The 24,213-nt window shown below is 46.0% G+C and overlaps 1 protein-coding gene across 11 annotated transcripts in view; it reads right to left on the bottom strand.

The window, feature by feature from the left end:
• Positions 1-6,660: 6,660 nt before the first annotated feature.
• The window catches only part of SETD4 (SET domain containing 4), a 35,427-nt gene continuing 17,874 nt past the window's right edge, over positions 6,661-24,213 (bottom strand). For 5 of the 11 annotated variants that reach the window (XM_019730283.2, XM_019730286.2, XM_019730281.2 and 2 more), the window contains 8 exons: positions 20,575-20,612; positions 18,311-18,399; positions 16,301-16,730; positions 14,059-14,233; positions 12,136-12,217; positions 11,196-11,276; positions 8,776-8,899; positions 6,661-8,139 (listed from right to left, as the gene is read on the bottom strand). In XM_019730283.2, coding sequence (XP_019585842.2) covers positions 8,005-8,139; positions 8,776-8,899; positions 11,196-11,276; positions 12,136-12,217; positions 14,059-14,233; positions 16,301-16,730; positions 18,311-18,399; positions 20,575-20,612 — 1,154 coding nt within the window. In that variant the 3' untranslated portion in view covers positions 6,661-8,004. Of the gene's footprint in view, positions 8,140-8,775; positions 8,900-11,195; positions 11,277-12,135; positions 12,218-14,058; positions 14,234-15,525; positions 15,713-16,300; positions 16,731-18,310; positions 18,400-18,991; positions 19,124-20,504; positions 20,613-24,213 lie in introns of those variants that run through there. The other 6 variants (XM_074325607.1, XM_074325621.1, XM_074325628.1 and 3 more) reach the window with 6 other exon arrangements.

Here is a 24,213-nt window from a genome sequence, read left to right as displayed (position 1 = left end):
CCAGCCGCCAGCGAAACTATAGCGGTATGACTCCCCTATCTATGGCTCCGTGGGTGTTCCTTTTTGACCTAACCATGTCCTGCGTTCTTATGTGGGGAGCAGGACGAGAGACCCCGCATGACGCCCCACGTGACAGTACCAGAATAAACATTTTTCCAAAGAAGATACACAAAAGGTATATGAAAAGGTGGTCAACATCACTAGTTACCAGGGAAATGCAAATCCAAACCACAATGAGAAATGAATATCACCTGACACCTGTTAGGACTGCTAATAGAAAAGACAAGAGATAACAAATGTTTATAAAGATGTAGAGAAAAGGGAGCCCTTATAGACTATTGGGAATGCAAATTAGAACAGCCATTGTGGAAAACAGTACGGCGTTTCCTCAAAAAATTAAAACTAGAACTACCTTATGACCCAGCAATTCCACTGGGATTTGAAGGGACTGAAACCAGTATCTTTAAGAGGTATCTGGCCACGCATGTTCATTGCAGCATTATTCACAATAGACAAGATAAGGAAACAACGTAAAATGTCCTTCAACAGATGAATAAAGAAAATGTGGTGCATATACAATGGAGTATTATTCAGCCACAAAAAATAAGGCAATCCTGCCATATGCAACAATGTAGGTGAATCTGGAGGGCATTTTGCTAAGTGAAATAAGCCAGGCCAAGAAACACACATACTGTATAATATCACTTACATGGATAACCTAAAAATAAATAAATAAAAGCCTATTTCATAGGAATAGAAAACAGAATGGTGGTTGCCAGGAGGTGGAGGGAAAAGAAAATGGAGTGATGTCAGTCAAAGGGTACAAATTTTCAGTTATAAGAAGTTCTGGGGTCAAGATGGCGGAGTAAATGCTGTGCTCACCTCCTCCAGGGCCACATCAATTACAACTAAACTACAGAACTACCATCACTGAGAATTGCCTGCCATATAGCTGAACCGAAGCCCTACAACTACTAGGGACATAGAGAAGAAGCCACCTCGAGACTGGTAGGAAGGGTGGGGACGCAGAATGGGCTGGTCCCACACCTGTGTGTGACCATTACAAATCAGGAGGAATAGCTCAGCTGCAGAGGTCCCACCCTGAGGAGTGAGGGGTCCCAGCCCCTCCCCAGCCCAAGGTTCCAGTGCCGGGAAGAGAAGTCCCCATAATTTCTGGCTGTGAAAACCAGCACAGACTGTGGCTGAGTGAGACGAGGGCGGCTGCAGTCCCAGGCGCTCCTCTTAAAGGGACCGCGCATGGACATATTTGCTGATGGACCCACTCATTCTGAGCTCAGTGCTGGGGCAGCAGCTCAAAAGGTGCCAGGTACACATGTGGAGGAACTGAATTGTGGCTTCCGAGTGAGGGCTGGAGGGGCAGCTTTCTCCCGGACGAAGGTACTGGTGGAAGCCATTATTTGTTTATTGAGCCCTCCCCGTCCCTGTTTGTAGAGGCAGGCAGATACCATGTATGAGTCTCCATCAAACTGGCTGTCACCTGATGTTTGCCCCGCCCTAGTGATCCCCTAAGACCATGCCCCACCCAACTTCTAGGCACACCCAGGTGGCTTCCAGTGGCTTCTTCGTATAAATGGCTTGCATTGGTTCATACCGCAGACTTTCCTAAAATCTCTCCAAGTTTCACAAAACCCAAACAAGCAGCATCTGGCTTCTGCATGTCCCATACCTCTGGCTGAGAAGCCCTAAGCCCTGCACTAGCAACAACCAGCCTTTGTTTGCAGCTTGGCCTCTCAAGACATCGTCAAGCACAGGCGGGAAGCTGCCATCTCTGGACTGCTTTGTGGCTAATGCCAAGTAGCCCTGGGCTGGGCACAGACTGCAGCTGAAATTGGCCTGCAACAGGTCCCTTCCCAGGAGGCCCCAGGGCTGGCAGGCCCAGTGGCCAGCTTCGGTCAGAGCCAAATACCCTCGACCACGTTACTTCCCTTCTCCGAGCCTCTTTCCTCTTCTATAATGTGTGGCTAATAACACAGTTAATAACACCCCTCTCAGGGAATGGGTTCTCATTTTTGATGACAAGTGCCCTGGGCCATGAATGAGTCTGCTCTTTGATATAAAACTAAGGAGTCTCTTTGCTTATCAAAAGTAGGCAGTGGATTGTGCCAGCAAGGAAAGTACTTAAATAGGAAGAAGTCAGCCCTCCAAATTTCTTTCCAAGGCTGACCAATCCAGCTACACTCTGATTTTACACAGTCGTCACCAGGTGAGATCAGGTGCCCGCCTAAGCCTGCACGCACCTTTCACAGACACAGTCCTTGGTGTATGGGGTCTGCAGGTTGACAGAGGTTTGAATCCTAGCCCTGCCACTTAACAGCTGTGTGATCTCAGAAATAACTTTACCTACCTGAAGTTTTGTTTCCACACTTACAAAATCAGCAACTTATTACCTCAACAAATCACTGTAAGGATTATAGGAAGTGACGTGTAATGCATGGGGCAAAGCGCCTAACACTGCCAGGGCTTCCCACCTATGTCAGGCTGACAAACTCTGGACCTACCTGTGAAAAAGCGTTAGCTGCAAGTGAGAAGACGGACATAATTCTCACCGACGAGGTACGAATCTTTCTCCTTTTTAAACAGCTTTACTGAAATACAACTCACTTGCCATACAATTCACCCATTTAAAGTGTGAATGGGCTTTACTATATTCAGAGTTGTGCAACCATCACAATTTTAGAACATTTTCGTCACCCCACAAAGAAACCCCAAAATCTTTAGCTCTCACCTTCCAAACCCCCCAGCACCCCACCCCACCCCACAGCAACCACTAATCTACTTCCATCTCTGTAGATTTGCCTATTCTGAGCATTCCATATACATAAAATCCTATGTGGTCTTTTGTGATTGGATTCTTCCATTCGGCATGTCTTTAAGGTTCATCCATGTTGTAGCATGCCCGAGTACTTCAGTCCTTCCTCTGGCTGAATAATATTCCATTTTCTGGAGAGAACTCGTGTCACCCCTTCATCCCGATGGACATTTGGGTTGGGGGCTGTGATGAATCGTGCTGCTATGAACATCCATGCTCGAGTTTGTGGGGACGTGTTTTCACTTCTCTTGGGTATGAACCTGGGAGGGGAGGTGCTGGGTCATTTGAGGAACTGCCAGGCTGTTTTCCACAGCAGTTACCACCGTTACTCTCCCACCAGCAGTGTATGGGGCCCCCAATTTCTCCACACCCTCAACACGTGTAAGCATCTATCTTTTTGATGACAGCTGTCCTCGTGGGTGTGAAGTGGTAATCTTATATTTTGTTAAATGCTACTGTATTTTTGTGAGTAGTTCTTTAAAACTTACTCACAGCCTAATGTTAAAAATCTCATGGAATATTCAACATGAATATATCCCCCAAGGAAAGGTTACAACAGAGTGATAAAGACAGAGAAAAGCCTTCTGCAAGGTGACAGGGAACAGCACTGCAGAGCAGGTGGCAATGCTGTACGTGGTGACTGACACGGCTCTGTGGTACCACTGTCACACATGCTGCACTGACGCTGCTGTGTGCCGTACATTGCATTGTCGTGTGTGGCACCATGCCACTGAAGTATGTAGTATGTTGGCATTGTATGTCATGCATTGTTGTATGAGGTACACCTGCGTGTGGCACACGGGCACTGTTGCGTGTGATACAATGACACTGTTGAGTGTGATGTGACACTTGCGTGTGGCACAGTGGCATTGTTGTGTGTGGCACACGGGCTGGCTGTAGAAAAGTGCATTAGGCCTATTTCTTCCCTCCTAACGTTTGCGTTCCCTTTCATTCACACGTGGCTTTGTGGAGCTATAAAAGAAAGCTATTTTCCAAGTGAACCAACATGGTGACAAAGCTCTACATTCAAATGTCAGCTGACCAACCAATAAAGGCTTTGTTACACATTCCTCTTCAGGACAAAACTTACTTCTCAGCATTGACCTTCCACACAGAAGGCAGCTGTTGTTCACCAGCTGAAGAGCTGAAACAGATTCCCAACTTCTGCACCCCCACGGCCCCTCTGAGGGCGGGTGACCAGGTGCTTCAGGGAAAGCCCCGGTCACAGAATTACAGCTCTGATCCCCTAAAGTCCTGACCAGTCTCCACCTTCAGGCAGAAGCATTTCAAGTGCCCCTGGCTGAGGGCGCCTCTTCTGTTTTTAGCTTGAGACTTGCAGAATGCCTCGAATCTTCCTTAGCTTCTTGGGGTCTGTCCCCTTGGGCTAATGAGCAGAAGGAGGTTTACCAGCCACTGACTCCACACCCAGACACCAACAAGGGGTGGGTGTGCTACGCACGCCCAATGTGCAAGGAAGCAAAAGGAGGAAGAAGCAAAATGGGGATGGGGAGGGGTGGCAAGTCAGAGACCAGGAAAAACAACCGGTGTCCTTGGTAAAAGGGGGTTGCCCACGCGCCTCCCGGGGGTGGAGACGGGTTTGCTGGCGCTCACAGAGACGGCAGGGACAAGCCAAGCGAGGCAGCATGTGGCCTGGAAACTGGGTTTCCCCTGTTGGCAGCGGACAGCCTCTCAAGGAGCTTTCTGGCAAGGAGTCTGACTGCATACACATACCGTGTTTCCCCAAACATAAGACCTAACCGGAAAATAACCCCAGCATGATTTTTCAGGAGGACATCCCCTGAACATAAGCCCTAATGCGTCTTTTGGAGCAAAAATGAATGTAAGACCCGGTCTTATTTTTGGGAAAACACGGTACCAAGCATTGTCTACAAACCGAGAGTCTTACACTACTCTTTCAAATAAACGAAGATTTGCCACGAATGATGAAAGATTTCTCATTTGTAAATGTCTCTGAGCAGTTGCTTTTTGTCATTGTGTATTTTTTTCTAATCACTAGACAACTAAAGCACAATTACCATGTAAGTCTGCAAAGTTGTTCATATTAAGGGCTTTATTTTCCAAAGGTGTAAAGCAACTTCAAATAGGAATGAATATATTTAGGTCCCAGGCGTCCATGACTAGGGGACAGAAAAAGTAAAGCATGGTATAGCAGGGCTTGGCGAACTCCGGCCGTGGCCTGCCTTTGTAACGAACGTTGTTTTAGAACACAGCCTTGCAGCTCGTTTGCATGCTGTCTGTGGCTGTCACTCCGTAGAGTTGGGACAAACACTGTATGGCCCAGAATGCTTAAAATATTTTCTTCTGGGACCTTAATAGAAAAAGTTTGCAGACCGATGGTACAGCATATTCCACTGTAGCTATTAAAAAAATAAAGTCAACACCTGCTACATACATGAACAAGAATAAATATTCAAGATATAATACTGACAATGTTTTATTTCTAACGCTGCCTGCCTTCTGAGGTCAGTGGGCCCCACTCGCTGGGTTTCGTTGTGCTCTGTAATGAGATGAATTCGGTTTCTGGGGAAGAAGGAAAACCTAGGCGAGAAAGCAGGACTCTGGGCAACGTGTCTGACGGGGGCAGCCCCTGCACAGTCTGGGGCAGGACGAGAAGGCCACAGCCCGCCCCGGCCTGGACAGTCCCTCCACAACGCTGTCCTTCCACAGCTCCACCCCCTGCATGACATGTCCAGGGGTCCCTGGAGGCCAAAGCCCATTGAGAGTTACAGCGGAAGTGCCCCCCTCTTCCCACCCTGATTCCCAAAAGGATACAACGTAAAAGAGTAAGGCTAGAGGTCAAAATATGACGGTGGCTTTAGGCCAGTTTACCTACACTGAAGCCCAGAATCAAGCAGACATCCCCACTGAGGCCCAGCTGTGCTGGAGAGGCCTAGACGGGAAAGGCTCCAGGAGTGAGGCTGAAGGGCGTGCATTGCGGCCAGTCCTTCCCCCCCAGTCAGCAGTTAGATAGGCTCTGCCTCGGGGTGTGAGAGGCCAGGAGCGCACCTTCCCCTGGAAACCCCAAAAGTGCCCCCAGGAGGCTCCTCCAACACCTACGGCAATGCCACGTGGGCAAGGGAACAGGGCTGAGCAGCTGTGTCCACAGAGCAGAGAGCCAAGCCCCTCACTTCCCGATAAGACCCCTTTCTCTCCCGGGACAAGCCGGCCTGGGCCTGCACCTGCGCCCACCTCCTGCCTTTCCAAGCGAGGAGACCTGCAGTGAGGACCCAGTGCGGGCCCGGGCCTGCTGAGAAGAAAGAAGGCTGCTCTCTGGCAGGCAGGGCTCCCACTGTGTTTAAGCAAGACTTTAAGTGGCCTAGCAGGAAGAGCAATGCCCACCCCTCTGACGTCTCCCCAGCGAGGTCTGCAATGCACACACACTAATGCTTGCGTAAGAAGTCTAAGCAGCTCCACTTTCTGCACGTACCATGCCCACTGAAAACAGAGATGAAGGCATGGAACCGTGAACTCACCCCTTGTCAGGACAGCACGGCAAATTCTGGACACAAACACAGCAACGCTGTGGCCAGTGGTCCAAGGGCACACTGAGTGGGCATTTCCACTCTACCATGTACTAGGTGTGCAATCTTAGACAATCTCTTCCCCCCCCGTTATTTTTAAAGTAGGGTAGTTGCGAGGCTTAAATAAAATACTGCACACAGATGTCAGAGGGATAGTGGATGGGGGGAAGGAGGCTGCCCCAGTGTGAGGGATATAAATGATAAATGTCTAACCAGTACTTTGTTTTGTGCACCTAAAACGAATAAAATAAAAGAGACAGGAAACAAAAACCACTGCACATAAAGGCCTTGCAGTATTACTAATATTTAATAAATGTTATTGTCTCAGGTGTCAGTGTGGTCCAGTTTTATTATAAGCACATATTTGCTTCTGTGACAATGACATGATACCTACTCTGACCCACCCCATCCCCCAATCACACGCAGTTGTCCTGAATGTTAATTAACAGGCATGGAAACGCTGTGAAAAGTATAAATTCAGAGCCAAGATCTAACAAGTACTCATCAGAGCACACTTAATATAAAAACTGTACTCAGAGAGAAGTCGATAGCCTGAAATGCTTTTATAATTCAAAAAAGAAAGGCAAAGACACATAATTCAAAATGTCCAACGGACCACAAAAATGTTTCTCCTAATCCTAATCCCCATTAAAATGAGAGAAATGCAGCAGAATAAAAGAGTTAAACACCCACCACAAAGAGCACGGGGAACGGACGTTGGTGACGAGAGATTCAAACTCATTCTGGAAAACTGAACTAGAGGGAGGACTGAGGAGGCAGGCCCCAGCTTTCTCCTTCACTTAGTAACGACGAATTAACTGTCCATTCATAAAAATCAGTCAGCACTGACGGTCCCTCTCATCATCTAATTTCCTGGTTCTGAGAGAGCAGTGCGGCTGGGAGGGGGAGGGACCGTACCACCTGGGGCCTCTGCCTACCACAGGTGCCACAGGTGGGTCGGGTTTGGAGGGCAATGAGCTGCAGCACAGGGAACCCCCATTCCAGCCCAACAATCTCATTCTCAGACTGGAAACCAAGCATGGAAAATTCCAATTGATCTGACCGAGCTCAGAGCAGCAGAAGCCCGGCTGGCACCCAGAACTGCCGAGCACTACCCCATATGCCCCCCTCCAAACCCACCCACCGCCAGGGCGCCCCTGAACCCAGTGGTATCAGAGCAGGAGAGAAGCACAGCTTCTCGCCCTTTTCCAGCTGCTGAGTCAGATAAGAAGCAGGACACCCAGTGAAAGACCACACACGGAGGCCGGCTGACCCCGGTCCCTCACCACCTCCCTCTCTCCTCATGTTCAGTCCTTTTCTCAGACTTCTTCCTTCAGGACGGCTGTTTATTTTGAGATACGAGGAAGTGCCATTAGCACGGCACATCTATCCTCACTTACAGCTCGGGAGCCCCAGCATCTGCTCTGTCCCCTGCAGATACCCTTCAAGGTCCTAGGGGCCACCATTCCATCCCACGGACCAGAAAAAGTTAAAGAAACCGGATTAAGTATGTAATTGTTTAACAGAAACCATCCATTGACTATACATGATTCTACATAAAGTAAACCTAGTTTTAAAATGTTGAAGTCATCACACCCACCATAGGAGGTGATCAAAAGCACGTCAGTGAAGTTACGTAAACGCTGTTTGCAAATTATGGAGGAGCTCAGCAGATGCCTGGAGAATCTTTAGCTCTTCTGTCCGCAGTGTTTCCACCAAAGTTAGTTGGTTTAGCAAAGCCACGTCTTCATCTTTCATATGAGAAACCTGGAAGTTATTTTGAAACAAATGTTTATTGTAATGAAATATACATAAATTGAAATTTACCATTTTGACCACTTTAAAATGTACAATTCAGGGGTGTTAAGCACACGTTATGTAACCATGACCACTATCCAATTCCAGAACTGTTCTATTATCCCAAACAGAAACTGTGTGCCCACTAGACAATCACTCCCACTTCGCCCTCCCCCCAGCTCCTGGTAACCTTCACTTTCTGTCTCCATGAGTTTACGTCGTCTAGACATCTCACGTAAGTGGAATCATAGAGTATTTGTCTTCTTGTATTCTGGCTTATTTCACTTAGCACAATGTCATCAAGGTTCATTACATTTTGTAATCCCAGTAATGTTTTCATTCAAATGAGCTGATTTCTCATTTAATTAAAACATTTACTAAATAAAACTAAAAGGGAAAGAGTACTTAAATATCTATTACCAAGAATTCATGCAACAATTTTACCTGTTAAAAGGTGCAGACACAAGGCTAACAGTCAGAAAAACAGATTGCATCAATGTTCATTTAAGCCATTAAACAACCCATAAGGAGGTGTAACAGCCCCACCCAACATGTATAGGACAAATAACTCCTGTAAGAAAAAGACGCAAAATTCCAGAAACATACCTTTTGAAGCACAGCATTAGTCTCCTCTATGAAATAATGGCATATTTTCTGGGCTATGTCCAAACTTGTCTTCTCATTTGTATCTGAAATTATTTCCCCAAGAAGTACTTTTTTCCAGCACGTACTAGAACCAAAATGTTCAGTGAGGTCATTTCAGCAGGCTCACAAAAAACAGAGAAGGCTTCTACACCCAACACAACACACAAATTCCTCTCCCACCTTTCCAGAAGCGCAATAAAACTCGTTCATACGCAGCTTCCCTAACTCCCACCACATACATGCAGTTGCTGAGAGTAAGAAGAGAGGGGACTGGCACTCTTTTATTATCACACAATCCTGTGTCAGGCACATAGTCAGTGGTCAGTCACCTCCACCAGCCACGGGAATACAGAAGGAGAACAGGATGGTGAGTCCACAGCAAAAGGCCTAAAGCGCAAAAGGCGGCCGAGGGTCCTCTCTTTGAGTGACAGTCTTTCCTAAAACATGGCAAACTGAATGGAACATATTTCACAAGGGAAGATGCTCTAAGGATCAAAGGAAGAATCTAAGTGAAGCCCTTCTCTGCATGCAGCTCAGTCCTGTTTTGAACTACGGAGGCTCAGAGGCCATGCGGTTCGGAGGGCAGGTGGGGCCAGATCTGCAGGCAGAGTGCAGGGTTTCAGGGTAGGCCAGAGGGAGCCACAGCAGGATGCCGAGCCGGAAGGTGGCAGAGCCAGCTCTATGCCAAGAAGAAAGAGGGTGGAGGAACAGATTCCGGACACGGAGAATCTGAAGTGGAAGCAGCTCAGAAGGGGAAAGACTTGCAGTATCCGAGTGGAAGTACACAGAAGGTGCTTAGAAACTCAGTAGAAACTCAAACAGCTAACCAGCCACAAAGGAAATAAAGTCTCAGATGTCTTCAGCTTTAGGGATGACAGATGAAACCTCAGGAATAGATGAGTTTTCAGGAAAGAATGGAAGGAAACTACTATGCGCCAGGCACCGTGTTTCGTACATAATCATACCTAATTTAATCTTCACAACCGTCTAGCAAAGGCAACATTATCCCCACGTTAGACACAAAGAAACTGAAAATTAGGACCGGTAAAGAACTCACTAAGTGGCAAAGCTAATGAGAGGCAGAAATCACACACACACACACACACACACACACACACACACACACACAGCTGATGAGAGGCAGAAATCTCTCTCTCTCTCTCTCTCTCTCTCTCTCTCTCTCTCTCTTTGCCGCACCCCTCCAGACAGTTCGAAATAACCCAAAGGGAAAAACAGAAGCCTTAGGATTACCTCAGGAAAACATCCTATTGTATTTCATTTGAGGTTGACGTGCCTGAAAAGGACTCATATCTTTTTCCAAGAGGATATGAAGACATTTACATAGGTACACAAGAGACAAAATAAATGCAAGATGAGTGGACAGGGAAAATAAGACAAAAGAAAGATGAGAGGAGAGAAGGAAAGACACAGCAACCAGGATACATGGCTGCCTTAAAATCCTGCACATTCAGTGGACCGCAAATCTGCCTCTGAGTTTCCTAGTGAGCAATAAGGAGGGAAACACATCAGATACAAAGTCACGGTGTCTGTAAGACAAATCCACCATCTGCTGAGAATAAACAGCTATTTCTGGTGTTGAGACCAGGGAGTAATTTTCTCCCTGAGTTTCTACAGAAGAACAAGGAAGCAGTATCATAACAACGTAACAGCCTTCATTAAATGAGCGCCAGCTACTTGTGGGCTCCATGCTCAGGGTGATTTCCAGGCATCGTCTCATTGAGTCCTCCCAGCTCCTCTAGGATGGGGCCCACCACCTCCAGGAAGTCCTCCCCGCACACAGTTTCCTCACCTGAGCTTCTGCTCCATAGTGGGCATTGCTCCCCGGCCCCCTGACAAGCCCAGGCTGAAGGAGCTGTGGGCTGGGCACACACAGCTGTGTGAGCTGAGGACCCAAAGGCCCAGGAAACATTAGGGCCTCCGCAGGCTGCGGTGTCCATCAAGGGCCCCTCCACCTGACCCCCCAGAGAAACACCCAGGCCTCCCCAGGGCCAGAGGTCTGAGCTGCCCCTGGGGCAGAACCAGGGGGGCCCTTCATCAGGAGCTCTGTTTGCTCCTGGGAACAAACTACCTACTCAGAGCGCTTCCTCTGAACAGGTCCCATGCACACCCTTTGGGCGCATTTCCCCTGAACAACACAACAGGTGGCATGTCACCAGGGGGACATATCTGGGTGTACTACAAAGTTCCCAGGACCATGCACTCTGATTATGATGCTAAAACCAGAATTCCAGAAGTGGTGAAAACTTAGTACTGAAACACTCACCACATAGGCAAGTTACCTAAAGAATATGCAACCCCAATATGCACAATTGCATTCCTGATTATAACTACAGCTCGTGACCAACACACGTGAAACTTACAATACTGAAGCTTCCAGGCATAACAACTTAAGAGCTGTGAGCAGCCTCCAAGATGGTCCATCCCATCCAAATGTCAAGTTTCTAAAGTGAAAAAGCAAGGACAAATCCGTCATTTCAGTACTTCATGACACCATGGCAAATGGCTAAGGAGCCCAACCTTTTTTTAAAGGGGTACTAAACATTATATAACCTGTGAATTTGGTCACAAAGACAAAAGAAAAAAATAAGTCTGCAAACACTTAAGAATAAAGCCTGAGTAATAGAAAATTCTTTAAAAAATAAAAATTAAAAAAAAAAGAGGATTTTCCAATTTATTTTGGTTAAGAAGCTGAACTTCGATGAGGAGGCCACAGCCAGAAGGCACGTGCCACAGGTCAAGTGAGATAAATGATGAAGAATCTGCGTTACCCTTGGGACCAAATGGCAACCACTACAGCTAGACTGCCCTCGTACTGAGGCTGGATTAGTTAAAGCTTAGTTTTATCGACAGAAGAATATTTGAAAGGGAGAGCCTTGACCTTGTTTATCCCATTCGGCTGGAATCACCTGGCTGCCCCACAGGTGGGTGACTGAGGCCAGCCTGGCCCCCAGGAGGAGCCCAGTGCCATCCCACCCCACCCCAGGTCAGAGACAAACACACTGGGCCACCAATCAATCCATGTAGGGCTCTTTTCTGGTACAGTAATTTAATATTTCAAGTGGGTACCTTATGTTTCCAACATGTACAGGGCAAAGAAACAAACTTTCTTGAAAAGTATCTTCCACTCCTTGTGTGCCCCACAACATCAAACACAATTTACTGCACATAGTAAGTGCTCAATAAATACCTACCTGTCAAGTGGTGCGAGTCAGGAGGTATGTCACACCTCTAGAAACCCTAACCCTCAATTTTTCATCAAAATTTTCTGAAGGAATAATTTTGAGAGAAAGAAACACTTACTCTATAAAGCCATGATCCTTTAAAATGGAAATCTTTTTGTTCATCTGTTTATCTGTTGATGGAAGATACTTAACAAGTATATCTACATTAAAAAAAAAATCAGACTGAGATTTAGGGTATAATTCAGACAAAAATATAGACCTTTCCTTCTCAGCTTAGCAAACAAGACATAAGTAAACAGTTTGCCTAATTCATACCAAAAAAAAAAAAAAAACTACTCAGGTCCAACTCAGTGAGATCATAATTAGCCCTTGAAAAGCTACAAGAATTCCAGGGCAGAGAACCAAACATCCACAACCTCAGCTCATGCGGCCACTAAGCAAACCGACCAACAAAACCAGGTCACTAAGCCATGAGCAGGACGGCTGGTAAGTTACATCACCAAAAGTGTAGGCTCTGTACAAACACGAGGAAATGTTTACAGTATTAAGTTTTTAAAAGCCAGAATTCAAAACTGTCCGGACACTAGTGATTGTAATCATAAACAACTGAAAGTGAATATAAAAATTAACAGTTACTTGGAGCCATAAGGTAATGAGGGATTTTTCTATTTTTAAATTTCCTTTTTATATTTGTTTTTCTTTTTCAAATGTAAAAATAACTGACACATAAATTTTGTTCACAAATCAGTATTTCATGGTCACCAATATTAAAGTCATTCTGATTATATGAGGCTAATCTCAAAGCTAGTTTTCTAAAAGAACCAGCCAGGCCATTTTTGCTTTTCTATTTTATTTTGATAAATAACATTATTCTGCCTAAAGGGTGGTGTAGTATCACCTCAATCGAGTTTCTATTTCCATCAGAACTTATATTAAAACTACCTCAAATTATACACTCAACAAATCTCTGGCCAGGTCTTCATAACCTAGAAAACTGTCTCTGCTGCTTCAGGAGAAGGGGGAAAAAATCAGCCTGCGATGCACTGTTTTTCATGCTATATTTGGAATTTTCATAGCATAAATTGAAGAGCTCAATTATTATTTTAAAAATAGCAATACCCATCTGATACTCTACAAAATAGGTTATTAGATGGGCACTGCGCTTATTAGAGAGACCATTTCATGGATGGTGTAGATGCCTGACCACTGCACTTTCCACCTGAAGCTGAATAATACTAAATGTCAACTATAATTTAATATATATATATATATATATATATACACACACACACACACACACACACATATATATATATGTATATATACACACACACAGGAGGTGGAGTACAGCATAGGGAATAGAGTTGATGGTATTGTAACAGTTATATACAATGTCAGAGAGATAGTAGAATGGGGGAAAGAGCTATCACTTTGTGAGGGGTGTAAACGTCTATTACATTGTTTTGTACACCTGAAACTAACAATAATAAAAAGAAATAGCAATACCAATGATAATGGCTACCTAGACGATAAAAGAACATAAATGAAATCAATAGTTCATCATGGCATTAAACCCCCAAACAAGGTGTGTGTGATATATTTATCTCTGTGATCAGCACAGTGCCTTCCACACACTAGGTGCTTAATATTTTCTATTGGTTGCGCCCTAATCCTAGTCAGTGACAGTAACAATGTCTCTGTCACTAAAATTTTGTCTCTGTCACAAAAATTTCCTTTTCTTTCCATCTGTTAATATTGTATTTATGTCCATAGCAGTTTTCCTTGCCTTCCATTGTATTGTCTGACCTAATGCGATAAAACCATTCTCAGTTCTTATCCTCAATATCGATCAAAGCTTTACTGTTTTTACTTCAATACTGAAAGTGTGTGGTCAGTACGAATAAGGCTGGCCTACCTCAGGGAAAATAAATGATATGCATTTTAAGATTTGCCATTTTTATTAAAACTTAAAATAACCACATCTGCAATGGAGAAAAAAAATTTGTGTCACTTTGTGATAAGAACCAAAGTTAATTCTAACCTTCTGAGACATAAACACAAGCATGAGGATTACGCGTGGAAACGAATCCATACTCCAGGAGCAGCCGCTGGTTATCGTGAGGGCCGTAGCAGATGAACACCTCCTCGTGCTGTCTACACCTGGAAGCTGTTCTGATTTCATAACAGCGAGTTTCCTCATTAAAAGCTGCTTTTACCTTGAAAGGAAAATCATTAAAAGATTTTTTTTTAAACGCAAAGAGTAAAACTAAAAAGATGAAGTTACTGTACCAATTGAAGCCAGATGTAGCTTTCAAACACCCATCACTGAATTTAACCACATGCGGCCCAAACGCCACGTCTGCACTCTGCCTTTGTTCACCTCGACTTCACCCCACTGGTGAGGGAGGGAGTCCTGCCCAGGGTTCTGAGGATGGCAGAACACACACCACCTGACAATGGACAGATGTGACTGACAGCAGTTTATGTGGCACATGTACAGCCTGGCGGGGCAAAGCTGCAGTGTGCCCTGGAGGGTGACACAGAGCTGCACTCAGGAGCAGAGTGGCCAGCAGGGACCATGGGGAGCGGGCTTTGTAGTAACAAGAGGTTACTGGTTCCCCCGGTTCCCGTGGGAAGATGTGATTTGCTTGTTTGAATAATTTTGAGGGCTGGCAGGTGAAACCTGTTAGGCTGAGGACCAGGTGGGGTGTAGCTAGTCTGGCTGACAGAGCAACGAGCCAGGTGGGAAGCCTTTCCTGCCAGGTTGGGGAGTATCCGGTCAGGCTTTGGGCCCTGTGAGGCCCAAAGATGTCAAGGCAGCACATAAAATTTCAGGTCTTACAATACCCAGCCTTTGAGCAGCATGACATTGGCTGATACTGTCATATGAATTTTTGTGACAATTTTGTTAGCTGATAGGTATAGAGGAAAAGACCAAGAAGACCTAACTGCTCCCCACAGTAGGGAGTGGGTGCAAGCACTGAGGCCTCCTTACTTAGCAGCAAACCCCAGTGAGGTGAGGATGAGTGCCAGGCTGAATGAAATGCCTACCTTGTGCCATCAACAACAGATCAGGGCCATGGTTTGGAGTTTCACGCCAAAAGCCAGCTGCCATGCACTCTGGACCGTGGGCCAGTAAGCTTTTTCCATAAGGGCCAGAGAGTAAATATTTGAGGCCTTTCCAGGGTCCTCAGCCACATGCCCCCAGCTGCAGTATGCAGTGCCCTACACTCCTAAGTGACTAACAGCCCCGTAAAACTAAAGTCACACCAGCGGGGCCTGGCTGAGCCCCTGTATACAGTACCCTATTGTACTATACACCCCAGACATTATTTCATTGACAACCACAGAAAGAGCCTTCTAATCTTGGCCTCCTTTGCTTAATGTTGTTAGAAATGCATCTTCCTAGAGAAGTAACAGCAGACAAGTCAGGAGAGCGTCCTGGCGTCAGAAAGCACAGTGAGGGCAGGGCCTCCCCACGCGCTCCTCTCACTGGCAGCGGACTAACCAGGCATCATCCATCTTCTCAGGGGAACGTGGGGTGTGAAGACGACAGCACGAGCCTGGGTCCCGGCCAGGTGCCACCGAGGGTACACGCATGGCGTACAGGTAAGCGGACCGCGGACATCCTTCACCCTCAAGGCCAGGCCTTTCCCCAGCATATAATCACCTCCTTTATGTGCCACCGAGAGGGCCTAGGGAACACGACATCTGTGACCGTCCCTCAAAGCGGGCTTCATCAATTACTTCCCAGACTCCTTTTCCCCACAAATTCCATAAAGGCTTACTGAAGGCCTACTATGTGCAAGGCCCTGCGCTGAGCACTGGGATTACAAAGAAGAACAAGGCAAAGTCCCCGTCCTCTAAGACTACAGAGCTCAGAGCGGGAAGGAGCAAGTCGATCAGTGACGACTGCCACGATGACAGATGACAGCAAGGCCACCACGTTTAAAAGGGAGTAGGACAGTTCTAGAAGGAGGAAGGAAGACTCTGCACCAAGGTGAGGGAGGGAGGGGCAGGCGGCTGGTTAAGCCCATCCAGTGGATATAGCACCAGGATGTGTGGGCCTGGAGAGCCCTGAAGGAAACCTGGGCAAAGGAACAGGATGCCAGGAAGGAAAATGGGGACGGGAGGAGACAGGAGCATACCTGACGGCAGGTAGGTTTACCTAAAGCCAGCTACACTGTTCCCGGTGGTTTCACTCACTATTCAAAGTCACAGGTTCTACATGTCAGAGTCCTTCCAATCAAAACGGAACATGTATCCACTTGTCAACTTCTCACCTGGACATCTGGGCTGTGATTCAGCAGATCCAGGTATGGGGCGAGTGCACAGGTGTCTGGCTCTGCAGAAAAGCACTGCCTCCGCCCGAGCTTCATGTACACAGCTCTGGTGTTGACGGTGCACCACGCCCACAGGAGGGCGCTGTAGCTAAAGATGTTCTCAACAGCCTCAGAAAACAGAGGCTGCAGGGAAGAGAAAAAGTCTCTGGAGGAAGTAAAGAACTCCTGCACGTGGGTTCTCTGCTCTCTGGCCTTTGCTTTCAAAGGTTTGGGAAGAAGATTCACCACTTCCGGCTCCAAACAAACAGGGCAGGTGTACGTCTTCGGTAAAATCTCCAGGTAAGGCTTCCAGGGAGAACGAGTCCCAGCATGCTTTTCTGCAACTAAAAAGGTGCACAGAGCCAGCAGTGGAGACGGATGAGGCTGCCACCTTTTACAATGAAAAGCCCGATTAAAGGAATTACTTTTATTCAAAATATGGGGTAAGCAAAAGATGCAGACATCCTAGAGGTTTGCTCTGCTCCAGAGGGACTGTGCCACAGCGTCAGGACACCCAGTTTCCATAATGCACCGAGGGGGCTCTTCCTCCCCCGAGGCTCTCCTCTTCCCATCTTCCCGCAAATACCAGTGCTCTGAGCAAGTCACACCAATAAAGGAGCTGACTCACTAACCCAGCTTTGTTTGCAAGAGATTCCTTGTCTTTGCAAACACCTGTTTGCTCCCAACTTGTTTCTCTAGTTTTAAAGCTTTTGGAAGTCCACTTGTTTCATATGGGTAATGACATAAAACTTGGGGGGGGAAAATTGGTGGAAAGAACCTAGACTTGCCCCACCCACTGGGTATGAGTAGTTACGTATTTCAATTTTAGTTATTTAAAATTAAATGTTGAAAATTCAATTTCTCAGTCACACTGGCCACATTTCAAATGCTCAATGCCTATACGTGGCTACTAGCTGCCACACTGGACAACACAGAGTGAACTGAAGCATTTCTATCACTGCATAAGTTCTACTGTATGATACTAACCTAGACGGAAAAATATATACGGTATTAAGTTGGTGCAAAAGTAATTGCGGTTTAAAAGGTTAAAAATGCAAAAACCGCAATTACTTTTGCACCACCCTAATAATAAAAGCTCATTATATATTATTACAGTTCTAAAGCTTTTGTTCCTAAACTTACCCATTCTATTGCAAATTATACATCGCGGCATTTTTATTTGTGACCTATAAAGATCTCATGTTGCATGAATGTATTTAGAAAAACTTTACATTAATTCTTCAAAGTTTCAGATTCTTATACTACCATACATTCAACTCAAAATTTCAGAATGGTACGGAAAACATTAATACTAAGAGCATCCGTGCTTCTCCTCAGGCCAATAAATATACATCAGCCAGAGAGGAAAGCCCAGAAGTCACCCTGGGTTAAGAAGCAATACAATCTTTCAACCCTCAAGATTTAGAAACGCCTCCTGCTGAGGCTCTCACCCACACTGTCCTCAGAAAGCCCCCAAACAGAGGCCGCTGTAAGACGAGCCAGACAGTCCCCACTCCCAGGCCGACCTCCCCTCTTCTATGCTAAGGAACACTGACACTTTCGTAACGTCAACAGCCCTTCATAGTTGAAAGAGAATTCAAGCAAGTACAATAAGAGTAAAAATAAAAGAGAGTAATTAACATTTGTCAAGCTCTACTATGAAGGAGAACAGGCTACTATGAGTTAAGACACCCCGTCATGATGTACCTCTGTTATCCCATCTAGTCTTCATTTTCTAGTAAGCAATAGAGCAGGATTCAAACCCACATCCCAGGCCGCCAATTAAAGACCTTTATAAAATGCAGTTTACAATGAATTAAGCACAAACTTCACAGACATCATTTCAGATGTCTGCTGCCTATGCAAAGGGGCTGCTCCTACTGAACCCTGCCTTAGGTGACACACTGGCCAAGGACCCAGACGTCAAAGGAGAAGCTCCTGCACCAGATGAGCCTGTCAGTGGTCACTTACTTAGCAACGTACGCCCCTAAGTAGCTCCTCATCACTGTGTCCGTGGTGATCAGGCAACTCTCGGGCAACGAAATAATCACCTGTCCCTCCTTATCAGAAAAGAAAGGAAAGTTTAGAAAGCCCATGCTTTGGGAAGGACACGCGAGTATGTGTCTTTTCAAGTCCTTAATTCCACCATCACCTACTAAGAACCCAGGACAACCCACCCACAGACCACCAAGGAGCCGAGTCAACAGATGCAGATCAGGCTGCTCCAACACAGGTAGCCATAGGTAGGGGAGTCACACCACTATAGTCTCACTGGAGGCTGGATCCACATGACCTGCAACCTGCCGTCCGCTTCTCTGCCTGCCAACCAACCGACCAACTAACCAACGCAGCTGCGGCAGTTATATCAGTGGCTAATGGCTAACTGGTTACAGCTGATGGCAAACTAGCCACAGCTGACGGCCATCTACTACCCGAGCCAGCACCTTTCCACGTGAGGCTGAGAGCCTGGAAACTGCTCTCTGAGACTCTGTCCCCACACTGGCATCTGAGCTGGTGAAAAAATCTCAGGCAAAAATCGTCTGGGTGCAATTTCTGGTTTCCTCATGTCAACTGAGATTAAGCTGAATGATCACTACCATCCCTTCCTGTTCTGACACCCATAACTTTCTGATTAAAAAAAAAAAGCCACACAATAAAATGTTCTTTATCTTGACTGGGGTAAATCTCTCGGTGGCCGGTTAGCTCAGTGGGTTAGAGCGTGGTGCTAATAACACCAAGGTTGCCCGTTTGATCCCTGCACGGGCCACTGTGAGCTGTGCCCTCCTTAAAAAAAAAAAAAGGTGTATAAGAAGAAGAAAAAAGACTCAACAAACTAGACACTTAAAATCTACGCATTTCACTACGTGTAAAGTTTAACAAAAAGGCCACATTTAAAAGTACATGTAAAAAAAAGTACATAAAAAAAGAACTATCATACCTTTCAAACTTTTTTAAAGTACATGTAAAGCAACTGCCAATTATCATTTCATGATCTAAACAAACAAAACCTATAGTTACTGCTGTATACATAAGAGCTTTATTTCTCCTCCGTAAATTCTGCTACAGAATGAAGTCAATTACACCTCTGTTCAAAAAATAAAAATATTGCAAAACAATGTGAATTGCTTCATACTATTGAGCTGTACACCTCCAAATGGTTAAGGTGGTAAATTTTATGTTATGTACATTTTACCACAATTAAAAATTTTTTAAAAATAAAAATAGCATAATAGAATTACAACATTAAAAGCTACCATTCTTTAGGCTAAATATATGTACATAGCTGGGTTTTATGTAAGTTAAGGAATTAAAAATAAATAATTTTTAAATAATTAAAAATATGTTAAGGAATGAATTTGTAGCTTGCAGAAAACTGTAGCTTTACAGAAAACAGCACAGGGAGAAGGAAAATAGACCTTGGAGATCGTCTGTCATTCACTTCCCGTTTTCCAGGTGAGGAAGCAGAAGCCCAGAGGGTTGGGGCTGTGCTCCCTCCAGAGCCACAGATGGCTGAAGGCATCCTGGGCAGGACGGGTTCCGAGGCTCCGAGGCCTCCTCCCTCTGCTGGCTCAGCTTCTACTTACTTGACTCAGCACAGCCTCTCAGAGGAGGGCAGCTCCCTCCCTGGCATGTTTAAAATATGATCTGATTTGTTGACGGAGCCTGCTCGCTGCCTGCCCCAACATGCTTTCTCTCCTTCTCCTCTCCACTGCAATCCCATTGGAACGGCACAGTGACAGGGAAAGGACCCCACGTCTCACTTCCCTCACAGCTAGTTAGGCCATGTCCCTGGTCACTGGCGGATGAGACGGGGTTAGAATTTCCTCAACAGGAGAAAGTCTGCCCTTCCTTACCCCCTTGCTCGGTCCCGCTGCTCAAGGTCCAGGTTCTATATCCGGGACCTGAGGGTGTAGGGGTCCCTCCAAGGACATGGGTACAGAGCTAGAAGGAATCAGGGCCTCTGATGGCCATGGGACCACGCCAGCCCAGGTCTGCCTATCCAGGCTCATTTACATGATAGCAAAATAAACTGCTCAGTTTAAGCATTGTTACTTTGGGTTTGTCTCTTATACGCAGCAAACTTAATTCCAACAGACAGAATTGAACTCAAACATATCCATTAGATAGAAAAAATGCCTCCATGTCTGAAATATTTTTAACTCACGTGATTTGAATCACCAAAACAAAGCAGCAACATCTACATTGGATTTCAAGGATATGAGAGAAATTCTCACCCGCAGGGATGTTTTGCTCATCAGCCCTCTTCCTGTACCTAGGAACACAAAGATGGAAAAAGGGTAAAGCCTAGTATATCCTCAAGGTCTCAGAGATACCGTTTTGAATAAAAGAGGTGAACGAACTTCAAAATTATACAAAGCTGAAGTCTCGCATCCTTGGATTCCCAGAGGATCAAGAAGCTATTCTGGAAAATGTCCCGACTTCCTTTGGGGTTTGTTTTGTAATCACTGAAGGGCAAAGTAAGCTTCAGAGTCGCGACCTAAAGATCATGGGCTTTATACAGATCTGCTGCTGGGTCTCTTACAGGAGCCTGTAAGCTGGACTCTCTCCCCTGGGGGCCACCGGCTGGTACGGGCAGCCTACCCCTAATGCTCACCCAACCTCAGAGACCTCAGGCCACACTTACCCACTACCACAACCCAGCTGTCCCCAGCAATGAGACTGAGACCTCTGTGACTGACCAGTAACATCCAGTCAGGTCCCACAAAGCCTGTGGACTACACCCTCCCCTCCCCGACGAGGCAACCCATTAAGCGTGCTCTCCTTCCCTAGGCGAGCTGGGCGGAATAGACCCAGGGCCAGCTGCTGCCCGCGAGCCACGGCCTTGGCCAGAGCACAGACACAACAGCAAGTTCACCAGCTCCACTGTCACCAGCACCGACATCCAGAGGTTACCCCTGTGCCCGAAGCTGCCCTCCTACAGCAGTCAGATGACAGTGTTTCGGGCGGGCACAGGTCTAGTATGACCCACAAGTATTAAAGGGGGTCGAAAGTATTCATCTCTTCAAATTCAGACTTCTTGACCTTGTTTCTCTCGGCTAAGGGGGGAATATAATTCAGCAGAGGTCAGTGTCTGTGGGACCACTGGGAGCTCCCGGTGGCTGGGGGAATTCGTGCCTCACGTCCTGCATCAGGTGTCTGGCAAATTTGCTTTCATAAGTCTAACATCCCACACCAAGAAGCATACTGTTATCAGACATATGCTTTTGGTTTAAGACATTACTGAATTTTTTCTGTGTGTCCCATGGTAGAGCCAAGCATCCCAGTGGGCCAGAACCCTCCCTGGAATCAATTACTAATGAAAGGATTTTGTTTCTATGGTGCCATCCTTTAAAAGACTCGTGCTAATTTAAGTGGAAATGTCTCTCCAAACATATATATGGGTGTAAGCTGGCATATGGCATGAGTCTGGAAGATACCTGTATTTCTGTAATATAGTGTTCAACGTCAGAAACCAGGTCACAGTAACCTGCACTTCCTAAGGCAAGGTAGGAAGTGACCCTTAGGATCTTGTAAGAGTCAAGCTTCTCACAGACCTCTCGCTGCCTTCAAATTTCTGCTTCACAAACCCACATGGGAGGCTCAGATAAGGCCAGCGCTTTGGTGGTAAAAGGAAATAGTCAACTCCCAAAGCATAAATCAGGTGAGAGTATAAAAACTGACTCTTGCTATGTAGCACCTTGGGAGTCTTGCCTCGCCCCTCCACAAACAGATTATTCCCCAGAATTTTATACATTTTGACAGACTCCCATAAATGTGAGAGTCCTATCATACATGTGGAATCTAAAGAACAAAATAAATGAACAAATAAAACATGAACAGACTCATAGATACAGAGAACAAACTGATGGTTGCCAGAAGGGAGAGGGAGTGAGAAGCTGGGTGAAAAGGTGAAGGGATTAAAAAATACAAATTGGTAGTTACAAAATAGTCATGGGGACGTTAAGTAGAACATAGAGAATATAGTCAATAATGTTGCAACAACTATGTATAGTGCCGGGGGGGTAACTGGACTAATCGGGGGCATCACTGCATAAATTATATAAATATCTAACCAGTATGCTTTACATCTGAAACTAATATAAAATACTATTGCATGTCAACTATAACTGAAAAAAGTAAATAATTTTTTTCAAAAAAAGAGCTAAAGATATATAAAGAACTTAGGGAAGGTGTTATGGACTGAATATTTGTGTCTCCCTAAGTTCATATGTTGAAATCCTAACCAACAATGCGACGGCATCAGGAGGTGGGGCTTTGGGAGGTGATTAGGTCACAAGGGTGGAGCCCTCACGAAAGGGATTAGTGGCCTCATAAGAAGAGACGGGGAGCTTGCTCCCGCTCCCTGTGCTCTACCATGTGAGGACTCAAGAAGATGGCAACTGGCAAACCGGGAATCGGTCCTCACTAGACACTGAATCGGCCTGCACCATGATCTTGGACTTCCCAGCCTCCAGAACTGTGAGAAACAAATTGTTCAGCTACCAGGCTATGGTCATTTGCTTCGGCAGCCCAAGCTAAGACAGAAGCTTCCTTGCCCCAAGAACTGTATGTAGTGGGCTCTGATCACTGCCAAACCATTCTGCTTTAGCTCCTCTGTGACCCAGAGTGTGGGGGTGGGCCCAGAGAGAGCTGTTCCCCCTCTTTAAAAAAGCAGTAACTCTTTACTGCTCCAAATCATAGACAGGTTATTTTCTGACATTCCATTTATACCATATGCCAACTCCTGCTGGATTTTAAACCTGTTCTCCTTAAGGCAAAGTGACACCAAGGAGAAGGAGGCCTGAGGCACAATGAATCCACTCCTCATACTACTTTCTCGTCGTCATCTCGTGAAGAACTATCCAGTAAAATCGGCTTTTGCTGATCATTCCTTGACACTCAAAAACAGGAAGGTAAACATTCTGTTAGCAGCAGACAAATACAGTTCACCATCATTAAGCAGGAGTGGCCCTACTAGAAAATGGCTCAGATGAAGTATTTTAGCCCAAAGTCATCATGTGTAACTGACACACAGGGAACAACTTCACACACATCACCTCACTGGACCCAGGGTGTGGGGACTGAGCCAGGAGTGCAGTTTCCAGGCTCTCGGCCTCACAGGGAAAGGTGCTGGCTCGGGTAGTAAATGGCCATCAACTGTGATTGGATGGCCATCAGCTGTGGCTAGTTGGCTGTCAGCTGTAACCAGTGAGCCATTGGCCACTAATATAACTGCTGTGGCTACGCTAGCAGAAAATGGGGGCTAGCAAGAAGATGGTGGCTGAGCCTGCAAGGGGTGCAGTGAGGTTTGCGGATTGCAGAGAGGTGGATTGCAGTTAGCAAGTGAGGTTGGTTGGCAGAGAAGCAGACGGCAGGTTGCGGATAGTGTGGCTCCTGCTTCCTATTTCTCCAACCCAGCCACCAGCGAGTCTATAGTGGTATGACTCCCCTATCTATGGCTCCGTGGGTGTTCCTTTGTGACCTAGCCACATCCTGTGTTCTTATGTGGGCAGCAGGACCAGAGACCACGCATGACACCCTGCATGACAAGGGACACACTTGGTAAATCACTTATCTTGCATGATGTATAAGGAAGTTAATTTGCTCAAAGTTCAATTCCCTAACAGGTACTTGAATAATTCCTTTCACGGCTGACAGCAGCATTCAGAGGCTGCTGTTTAAACATGGTTTAAATTTTCTCTCAGGTGAGACGCAGCACTCCATGGCCCTAACTGCACGGCTGTCTCTGTGCCACAGCAAACCCCAAATCCTTTTGAAGAGCACCTCCCAGGGTTACCTCAAACCCACTTATGGACAGAGCTGGGTGGCCCTGCATGCAGGTCCATAGCCACAACAAGCTGCCCAACTTCTGT

This window comes from Rhinolophus sinicus, linkage group LG01 (genome assembly GCF_036562045.2).
Source record: "Rhinolophus sinicus isolate RSC01 linkage group LG01, ASM3656204v1, whole genome shotgun sequence".
NCBI classification, from domain to species: Eukaryota; Metazoa; Chordata; class Mammalia; order Chiroptera; family Rhinolophidae; genus Rhinolophus; species Rhinolophus sinicus.
This window is presented reverse-complemented; position numbering and strand designations above follow the sequence as displayed.